Below are 10978 nucleotides of genomic sequence, written 5' to 3'. Positions count from 1 at the left end.
AAAAAATTTAGTAAATAACAAAAATATTCCATTTAATTAATACAATTAGATATGCTCATTTTGGGGGATTTTTCCTTTTTTGTATAAATGAGTTGAAATATAATAAAAAAGAGAACAGAAATTCATCAAATTAGCCATTAGATAGATAGATAGATAGATAGATAGATAGATAGATAGATAGATAGATAGATAGATAGATAGATAGATAGATAGATAGATAGATAGATAGATAGCTATGTTGTCGGGGGCTTTAAGCCCCTGGTAGGGTCACCTATTGCAAACAGGTTCTAGGTGGGGGGCCAGACAAAATGCAGATCAGAAGACCCTTTATGAAGACAAAAAAGCCAGGCCTCGAGGTGGAGTCCGCTGGCGAGCGCCTGGGTAGCGGCCAAGGGAGGGGTCCTTGGCGCGACGATCCCCGGCTACAGAAACTTGCTTTTGGGACATGGAATGTTTCCTCTCTGGCAGGGAAGGAGCCCGAGTTGGTGCGTGAGGTTGAGAAGTTCCGACTAGATATAGTCGGACTCACCTCCAAACACAGCTTGGGCTCTGGTACCAGTCCTCTCGAGAGGGGTTGGACTCTCTTCCACACCACGCGAGGTGTTCCGGGCATGTCCCAGGACATGCCGGAAAGACGTCCCTTGGCTGGCCCGGGAAAGCCTCAGGATCCCGTCTGATAAGCTGGAGTAAGTGGCTGGGGATAGGGGCGTCTGGGCTTCCCTGTTAAGGCTGCTGCCCCCGCGACCCGACCCCGGATAAGCGGAAGACAATAGATGGATGGATGGATGGATGGATGGATGAAAATACCCAAAACGACTCTTTATTTATTCATGTCTTGCACTGGAAGTGTGAGAGAAACAAGTCCTGTGATTTTGCAGCATTCTGTTGGGTCAAAAATAACCCAATTTGCATCAAAGCGTGGAGCCACACATATGACATCCAAATTTGGGTTTTATTATACTTACCAACCCAAACATTTGATAATTGTATTCAAATGTTGTTGTTCCTTTTAAAATCCCTTATGAAATGTTTGTTCGGATATTTTGCGGGAAGAGAATTTCGAGAAAATAAAGTAAATAAAATAACTTTGCAGGGGGTGTTCACTTCCAGACACAAGATTACGTTTTCTCATGACGTCATCACGCCGACGCGCCCCATCTACTTTTACTTCCGTAAACTTTTTTTCCTCTTCCCTGGTTTCTCCTTCTTGATCGGACTTTCACATTCGACGCTCTTCATCAAAACAAAGATAAAAAGTTGCTTTGTGATCAGAAAATGAGCGACGTAAAGATAAACGACTTGAATGAAGTGGAGGACCCCGCAGAGGAGAAGGACTGGGCGGCGGCTAAAGCCTTTTTTGAGCAACTCAAAACGAACAAACCGAGACCGGTGAGTGGATAAGTTGGACGCTTTAATTAGGGTGTATTTGTTTTTATTAAAAATGGAGATTGGACCACGAAAAACTTTGATAATTTTGTGTCAGATTATATTCTATTATTATTATTACTATATTAGTCTGACTTGCGTTGTTCCCCCGCAGCCCAAATCCAGGTTTGCCGTCACTATCGCGGTCTCCTCACGCACCCTCTTCAACATGGTGGCCGAGAGGCTCATCTACGAAAAAGAAGGAGTGGAAAGCTACGTATCTTATCAAGTAGAACACGAGAACGAGCCCCTGAAACCTGGAGCTGCATTCCCATTTGTCAAGGTGAGCTGGCAGGCCAGCAAGTCTCTGCAGGATGATTGCATTTAAAGGGTGTGGTGTTTGCATGAAATGCTCCACTTGTCTTGTTGACATGATGTCTATACACAGGACTTTTAAAGTACAGTGGAACCTCGGTTCTCGACCATAATCCGTTCCAGAACCCTGTTCGAAAACCCATTTGTTCAATCACCGAAATCGTTTTTCCCATTAAAAGTAATGTAAAATCCTTTTAATCCGTTCCAACACCCTGAATCTTTACCATGAACGTAAACATGAAGCTAACCCAGGCTAATCGTACGTTCGCGTTAGCGTAATCTTCCGTACGGAAGATTATGCTAACATGAACGTGTAAAAATAAAAAAAAGGATTATGAATAGGATTTCTTACCTTTGTGGTGGACGGTGGGGAGAGAAAAATCTTCAAAAGTTTTTCAACCTCTTCCGAAACTTGCGGCAGTTGCTTGCTTATAGCGCTAACTTCCTTAGCCGCATCACTCGATTTCACAGCCTCCTTATTCTTTACTATCGCACTGATAGTAGATTTAGCCATGCTGTATTCACTAGCAAGATCGGAAATTCGTACACCTCTTTCATATTTAGCTGTTATGTCTTTCTTAAAGGCAATAGTTGTACGAACAACTTGTTTTTTTTTCAGCTGTCCTGCTTGCACCGACTTTTTTCGGAGGCATAATTAGGGGCTAAAACACCCGTACACCGCTCAGCATCGCACCCTAGCGTACCGACGTTCGAACTCAGATTTTTTTTACCAAACAGCGAAGCAAGAATTTCTCTAAATTTTCGGTCGAACACAGATTTGTCCGAACTGAGAGGCGTTCAAAAACCGAGGTTCCACTGTATAAGTGAAATCCACTTCCTAGCTCAATCTAGTCAAGTCATGTTTATTTGTTTAGCTCTTAATCACAAGAAGTCTCAAAGGGCTGCACAAACCACAGATTAATGCAAACCACACGCTATTATGACACCATGCCCTGATCTAAAACCTACATGGGGGCAAGGAAAAACTCAAAAACCTCAACATGAGGAAAGTGAAGAAACCTTGAGAAGGGACTGCACATGAGGTAATCCACCTTCCAGGATGGATGTTGCAATAATAAATAATACACAATCTAAATTTACTACATGAATTGGGAGATTCAAAAATGAGAACTGCTTTAACTTTAAATCATTCAAAATTGAGATTGTTTTTGACTTTGATTTGTCAAGTCCCAGTATCCATGCACACCAAGAGTACTCATGTTGTCCTCGGGGACTAGTACAATCTGCACGTTTTTCCCTTTAAAGATAATAATCTTCCCTTAGTAAGTTTTTGACTGAATATAATATTTTACGATTACCACATTTGCCTAAGACGCGAAAGCTCCCCGGTTTGAGACCGGGTGGAAACATTTATTGGCCTGGAGACGTATGGGCGCCAACAGGTTGTACTCGGCCAAGACACACCACAGGAAATTATGCCCCTTAGACCTTAGTTTAGGGATACACCCTCCCAGCCCACTTTTACATGAGGGTAATGATCTAATTGGAAACGGAACATTGCCAATATTCTGATGATCTAAAGCCATGTCAATGTGTACAATAATCTGACTACGGTTTTAGTCCAACTGAGAGTACAGTATTCAGATTGTAATGGTTGGGTTTACTCATGCATGTAATTCAGGTAATCTGTTTGCTTGCATGCATAGGACATTTCTCTCATCCAGGATCTTTATATGCCACAAAGCACCGTGGGACATGTAGTACAGAAACAAATGATACACGCAAACTCCAATTTACCTTTACATTGGTTAATTTGTCTGGGACAGTTCTGTTTTATTTTTTTGCCCCCATGGCTAAATAATGGATGTCACAATTGTATCCATCCATGTATAGTGTAAATCGATGCTTTTCGGTAGCCACATACGAAAAAAATGGAGCTTACATTTATGTTCAAACCCACATTTCTTTCAGCCTGATACAAAGCTATTAATCAATACCACTTCCATTTGCAAACAATGGCAGATTTTTGTGAAGAATGACCTTTAGTTCTAAGCATAAAATTTCCCTTACTATTGCAATTTAATGATGACGATTTATTATTCCTTTAATTGTTAATAGTTCCTGATTATTAAATAACCACAAAATGGCAGCCGATACTGGTTTGATTTAATGTCGCAAGTACCGATACTGTTAAATTGTTTGGATTTAGGACTGCTACTGATACTTTTGGGAATCAGTACTCGTATCCATTCCCAGGAGATTCTCTCTATCTTATACGCAAGATTAAGTGAATGCTTTCAGGAAGACGATTTATGTACAAAATGATTATTTCGTTTTAAAGGCCTTAGTCTAAGACTAATAATTAAATCTTGTCACCAAGCCCTCCACAAAAATGCACTCACCCTAACCTGAATTTCAAGGCCAACACTATCATCAAAATATCATATATCTGTTTACAGAATGAGGTTAGGTGACTTTTGCCATTTGCATGTCTAAAAATCTTTCACTCTTGATCATTGCGTTTCTCCCTTTTTTGGAATCGTGTATTTGTAATGTCTGGGTTACGCAACATCGGGAAATTGCGTTTAGAATGTAGCAATCGGGTTTAACCTGCAGCAGTGATTAACTTCTCTCAGTTAATAAATCCTTTCATTTTGAGTCATCAGAGCAAATTACAATATTTAGATAAAAGATTTAGAGCGAATATTCTCATTTGTTTCATTTATTCTTTTCTCAAAGAGGATAAGTAATGAAAACAACATTTCTACCCACACTCTTTTAGCGTCTTAATTTCACTGCCCAATTTTCAAACCGGAGCCTCGCAAATAGCTCGCAATTTTTTACAATCGTCGGGCATTAATGATGTAAAGAGGTTCTGAATGCCGAAATCCTAATATAATTAGTTAATACCTTCCAGACCCTCTTGTACCTCATATAAAAACTTTAAGATGATAAAATAGGATATACCTGTAGTAATCACTACTTATGTGTAATGTACATGTATTGGGTTAAATAACATTATTGATAAATAAAAATTAAATATTACTTACCTTTGTTGTGATGGGACATAAACTGGTACAGTTGAGTTAGTAGGTGGATGCAGAGGGGGGAAGAGACGGCCGATTAAAAGCTATTTCTACTCCCACTTGTGAGAATAGTCAAACCCTTGGAACATTTTCTTTCTGTAATCGACTTTTTATTTTTCATAATAATATTGATCATCGATTGGTTGCGGCCAGAAACTTAGTGGGGGTAAAGCTTAATTTTCCATGGTTGTCATTTTTTTTGCTTCTCCCTCTAACATCACCCATAGTGAATAAAGGCAGTACAAAAACTACCGAACTGTTTTGTGGATTAGAGATTTTGTTGAAGGGCGTAAAGTGGCAGGAGGTTGATGCTTTTAAGTATTTGGGTTTGTATGTGGCAGCGGGTGGTGGTTCGGATGAGGATGTGAAGAAGACTGTGGGTGAAAGGTGCTAGCCAATGGGTGTGCTGATGGAATGGAGGTGAAGAGTGGATTGTATGATGGTGTGGTGGTATCCATAGTTATAAATGGCTCAGAGACGGGGTTTAAGAGGAAATCAGCATAATGGGTTAAATGTTTTTCAATGCGATGTTTGCGTGGTATGTGTGGAGTGACATGATCGGTAGGTTATGGGAACTTAGAAAGCTTGGGGACCGGATTGATGAAAATGTTTGTAGAAGGTTTGGACGTATGTAAAGACTGGATGAAGGTCGTTTGACTTAAGGAGTATGTAGTGCAGAAGTCCTGGTTAATAGTAAGAGAGGAAGGCCCAAATATGGTTGGATGGATTGGGTGAAACGTGCTCTGGATGTGAGGTCGATTCATTTAATGGATACAAAAGTGTATGCAAGGGATAGATTTTGGAATGGCGAGGAATAGTTAAAAATGTCTGATATCGACGTATATGATGCCGAGGGGGTAAACCAGTGTATGCTGTTGGGCATGGCACAGCAACTCACCCCTGTTGTGCTGTGGGCTTAATGTTTTGTGTCAGGTTCAGAAGAGTGAATGTTTGGTGATTGTGAGCGTGATCTTGACTCTAGCCACCTAGAGGGATATGGTTTTCAGTATATAGATTTACTGTAATATCTGAACTGAATGAAGAGAAAGGCATTGTTGGGGGTGAGCATTTTATATAAAGTTAAGTGGCATCTTAGAGACATTACTCTACAAACACACAAAACAAGTTGATGTCGTATCATAGGAAAATGCTGTAAAGAGGGGCAGAAAATAAATCTTATTCCACACCAGAAAGTAAAAATGTCGCAAGGCGGGGTTGCTGTATCCCGTGGGTTGACTCGATTTGACTTAAAAAAAAATATTTCACACTTCCACAACACGCAGGCCCTTATGACGGTCAACTCTCGTCTGAGGGAACTTTACCCCGACACAGAGGAGCTGTTCGATATCGTCCTCATGACAAACAATCACGCCCAAGTCGGAGTGCGCCTCATCAACAGCATCAATCACTACGGTGAGCTAACTACAGCATTGATTTTAAAACGGCGCTAACAACTCCAAATCGGGACTTTCTTTCAGATTTGACCATCGAGAGATTTTGCATGACCGGAGGGGAAAGTCCAATCGGCTACCTGAAAGCTTACATGACCAATCTCTACCTCTCCAAGGACGCCGAGAAGGTCACAGAGGCTATTGGCGAAGGCACGCTACGTCACATTCCTGTTTCATTTGCTTACAAATGATTCCAATTTGTTTCCTTTATTCTTGGTGCTTCAGGAATTGCCGCAGCCACCATGTTCACGCCCGAAAAGGAAATGGATCTATGCCACAATCAGCTGAGGGTGGCGTTCGACGGCGATGCGGTTCTCTTCTCGGACGAGTCGGAGATCATCGTGAAGCAAAGCGGCTTGGACATCTTTTTCCAGCACGAGAAGGAGTTTGAGAACAAACCGCTAGCTCAGGTGCCCACTTTTGATCTTGGTCTTTTTTTAAGTCATTCTATATGTTCACTTTAAACCAGTGCTTCTTAATTATTTTCAGCCATGCCTCTCTTAGGAAGTAGAAAACCTCTCGCGAATGCTCAGTGCAAACAAAACTCTTAGTTCACACTCTGCCGATGAGAGCACTACTGACACCCAATGTCGTGGAAGTGTAACTGCACTTTATTCTAGGACAGTTTAAAAAAATGTTCCTTGAGGTCAAACATCATTACTGAATTACCGCTATTAGTAATGTATTAAATAGACACCTGTAATTGCTTTCATTTGTTATTTGAAAACTAAAGTGAGACATAAATAATTATTAAAGGGCAATTCCTCAAAACGATCCTGCCAACAGCTGCACAAGCAAATACATTTTTTTATGTTGATTTAGTAGCATTTTTGTGAACCCACAATGGCTGTAAGAGGAAAAGAAATGGATTTGGTAGCGAATATGATGTCGAAGGCATTTTCCAGAAAAGCTAGACATTGTTAAGAATTCGCAACAGGGAAAATGTTTTGTCCGCCACTTTCAGCCCACGGACTAAAAATGGTACATCAAACAAATGGTACCATGTGGAGCTTCTTTCCGTCATTGCTGAGAGACATATGGATTCACGTTAACGCCTGTCCAAAGATAAAATTGTAGAGGGGCATCGGGCAAAATACAAAATAATGTGATCATTGCTATTGCTGAGGTAATAGGGGAGGGATCAGAACAGCGGTTTCGGTACAGGTTCCATATGTTTTCCGCTGCGTCTTGTTTCCATCACGTGTTTTCAGATCATTTGAGCATTCAAGATGGAACGCTCGATCCTCTGTAATTCGATCTGCAACCTCAGTGGAACTGATTAAATCTAGGCTTGTAACACACTTATACTTTTAGCTTATGAATAACCTAACTTTCATGTTGACAATATCTGTGTATTATTTATTGATGCACTTGAATCATCCATTGTAGCCTGTTCATCCTGGAAGGGGGATTACCCCATGTGCGGCCCCCTTCTCAAGGTTTTTTCATTTTCCTCGTGTTGAGGTATTTGAGTTTTTCCTTGCCCTCTTGTAGGTTTTAGATCAGGGGATGGTGTCATAATAGTCTGTAGTTCACAATAATCTGTGCTCTGTGCAGCCCTTTGAGACTGCTTGTGATTAAGGGCTTTACAAATAAACATGACTTGACTAAAGCAATAATAAAAAATGGAAAAATGTAATAAAAATATTTCTAATAATTTATCTCATCATTTATTCATGCTATCGATGTATTCATTTTAAGAAAAATATATTGATATCGTTTATCATGTTATTCATGATAATAAGCAAAGGTACCCTAAAAAAACTACAGTCAACCAAAGTCCATTTTTTTAATGACTATTATCTCACTTATACATGAAAGAACGGTGTAACTACGGTGCTATTCATCCTGTACACTCCTTCATTGTTTTGTCAATTATATATATATATATATTTTTTTTTTCATTGTGTCGCCCAATTATTGGTAATCATAGTTTAATCCTGCTAAATTGACTTGACTTAATAATGAGAATTAAAGATTCCAATAATAATCAGTGTTTATTATTCTAGTTTTACATGAACATAATGAAATTAAGCTCAAAATTCTAATGTTTTTAGGGCCCCTTGAAGTGCTTCCTGGAGGCGTTGGGGAAACTCCAGCGAAAATTCTACGCCAAAAACGAGCGTTTGAACTGCCCCATCAGAACCTACCTGGTCACGGCCAGGAGCGCCGCCAGCTCCGGGGCCCGCGTGTTGAAGACCCTCCGCAGTTGGGGCTTGGAAATCGACGAGGCCCTTTTCTTGGCCGGGGCCCCTAAAGGGCCCCTGCTGCAGAAGATAAAACCTCACATCTACTTCGACGACCAGATGTTCCACATTGAGGGGGCCAAGGAAATGGGCACCATCTCTGCTCACGTCCCCTACGGTATCGGACAGAAATACCACAAGGGGAAACTCATCGAGCAGCCGAAAAAGGAATGAATTTGTTGACGGTAAAACGCGGATTTGTAGTACACTGAGAAGAAAATACTATATTGTGATATTTTTTTCAAAAAGGGATTATATAATTTGTATTTTTTCACAGCTTTCAAATGTTACATCACACTGTTTTTAAGAAGCGAGTTTATTCACCAGACAACATTGTTTCACTTAGTTTTGTGTCTTTAAAGGGACAGTGGGTAATATTTAGTGCCTCCTAGTGGTACAAAAACTTTCTTTCGGTGAAAAAAAGATTTGAATACTAGGCAAAAATACATATACTATACCAATGTTATTGTCTATCAAAAAAAACCCTCAAAAGTCGAGAATCCCCACTTCTTTCGCCGCTATGTTTGCCTGGCATCCTGCTGCCACGCTGTGGTCTGTCACACTGGCCCTCGCTCGCACCAGACAACACAGTGCCATCTAGTGGTCGAATATTACACATTTGGGTTTTAAAAGACCTCTGTATTGTTTGACCGCTAGATGTCACTGTATTGTTTATTGTTGGTGAAAAAAGAGTACCAAAAAGCACAGGGAAGATTACAAACTTGAGAGACTCAAAGTCATCAAACCGCACTATTTTTTTTTTTCTCTCATTTTTTTAAATACATGTTTATATCATGGTTCGTGTATCCGCTTGTTAGGCGCCAGCCGCTGCAGGCAAGCTGATTGGTTCCCCATCCTTTTTGAGCGCAGTCCTTTCACTCGCCTGTTGTCAGTCCGTCTGCGAACCTCTGTTTCTACAAGGCTTGCACTTTGACTCTGACTCCTGTCTGTCCCGCTTTTTCCACCCATTTTTCCACCCGTCCATTCCTGATACCCTCGTTTGTCTCCGGTTACGACCTGTTTTTTATCCCGACCACGTTTATGCTCTCCTGTCCCGGCTATCGACCTGTTTTTTTCCGTCCTCGACACCACCATCTCCCGCTCCGGAAGATCCACTTCCGCATTCGGAACACGATCCGATTCTGTAAGCGGCTTGCTTCCCGCGTCCAGCGAGCACCGGATCGCGGGAGCTGCCCTTCCTCTTTCTCTCAATAAAGTTGTGGTTAACATTACGCATCTGGGTCCTGATTCAGGTCTGGTCCTGACAGGAATATAGTTTGGGACGTTTTTAAGCAATTATGGTCATGGTTCTATTTTCGCCATCCAAAAGTGTCAGATTGTAAATACCTACGTGTTTTGAATGAATAACATTTTTTTACGACTAGGAGTTGCTTTATAATACACACTGTCCTCTTCAATATTGTTTTGTTGCTTTTTGCAGTTGTTACGATCTTGAACAGAGTGAGCAGCATTACGTTACTGCCTTTGCTGTACAAGCAAGCAAACTCATAATTGTCACAGTAAGACTTTGTTGAGTTGTTTACAACTTTCTGCTCGTTTATAGCATTAATAAGTTCTTATTTGTGATGTGAAAATGAATAAATACAGTATATGCAACATGGCGCCACGGTATCTAAGAGAGCAACATTTTCTTCCTGTCAGCACTTAGAGTTGGGTTGATTTTTTTACGTTACTGTTTTTAAAATAAACTTATCACTCGCTCCATTTTTCTGTTGTTAAAAGTGGTGGTTATATTTATAAACAGGGTTGGGTAGGGTTACTTTAACTTGATTACTTTCAATTACTTTTGGATTACTCCAATACCAAATATGCTAATAAAAGACAAAAGAAACTGAATATAAATAAAATAATGACTCACAACACGTGGTAAGCTTTCTCTCCTGGCTTTGATCTCCGGCAAAACTAACATAAAATGCGACAGAAACAAAATGAAAATAAATCCAAACAGCTTGCCAACATCATTTTTGCCGTTCCATGTATTCCGTTACTCCTCAAGCCTGCACAAAATTAAGTAATTGTATTCATATTTAGTTTCTTTTGTCTTTTATTAGCATATTTGGTATCTGAGTAATCCAAAAGTAATTGAAAGAAATCAAGTTAAAGTAACCCTACCCAACCCTGTTTATAAAAAGCTTTTAGTGGGTGTTGATTTATTCCTGTCGCGTCTTTTCACTGCCACGTCAGCTTGTTTACAGTAGGGGGCGCAGTGTACCAGAAAATGCTGTTATCGCCACTTGAAGAAGAATTTTTTTTACGTGAACTAAACCTCGGCAAAACAATGAAAATATAGAGACTAACTTCATATTAACTGGTTTATTTTCACACTATAGGGCCTTTAGTGTTATTTACTGGTAAGTAACCTTTTAAATACCCTTCTGTTGTCTTGTCACACGCTAAACAAGTAAAATTATTTCTAATATACTGTCGTCTGATATACCTGTAGTATTGGTCTTAGTACCCTCTACTGGTTGAA

At 40.2% G+C, this 10978-nt stretch overlaps 1 protein-coding gene across 1 annotated transcript; it reads left to right on the top strand.

Moving 5' to 3' along the window:
• The first annotated feature begins 1164 nt into the window (after positions 1-1164).
• Positions 1165-10209, top strand: LOC148346121 (cytosolic 5'-nucleotidase 1A-like). Its single transcript, XM_088325451.1, has 6 exons — positions 1165-1389; positions 1541-1708; positions 6071-6200; positions 6266-6388; positions 6464-6648; positions 8296-10209. The coding sequence occupies exons 1-6, from the start codon at positions 1276-1278 to the stop codon at positions 8656-8658; spliced, it is 1083 nt and encodes a 360-aa protein (XP_088181577.1). The 5' UTR covers positions 1165-1275; the 3' UTR covers positions 8659-10209.
• The last annotated feature ends 769 nt before the right edge of the window (positions 10210-10978 follow it).

Source organism: Urocampus carinirostris, chromosome 20 (genome assembly GCF_059441175.1).
Source record: "Urocampus carinirostris isolate Australia breed hairy pipefish chromosome 20, RoL_Ucar_1.0, whole genome shotgun sequence".
Taxonomy (NCBI): domain Eukaryota; kingdom Metazoa; phylum Chordata; class Actinopteri; order Syngnathiformes; family Syngnathidae; genus Urocampus; species Urocampus carinirostris.
Note: the sequence above shows the minus strand (reverse complement) of the source record. Positions and strands in the feature narration are given on the sequence as shown.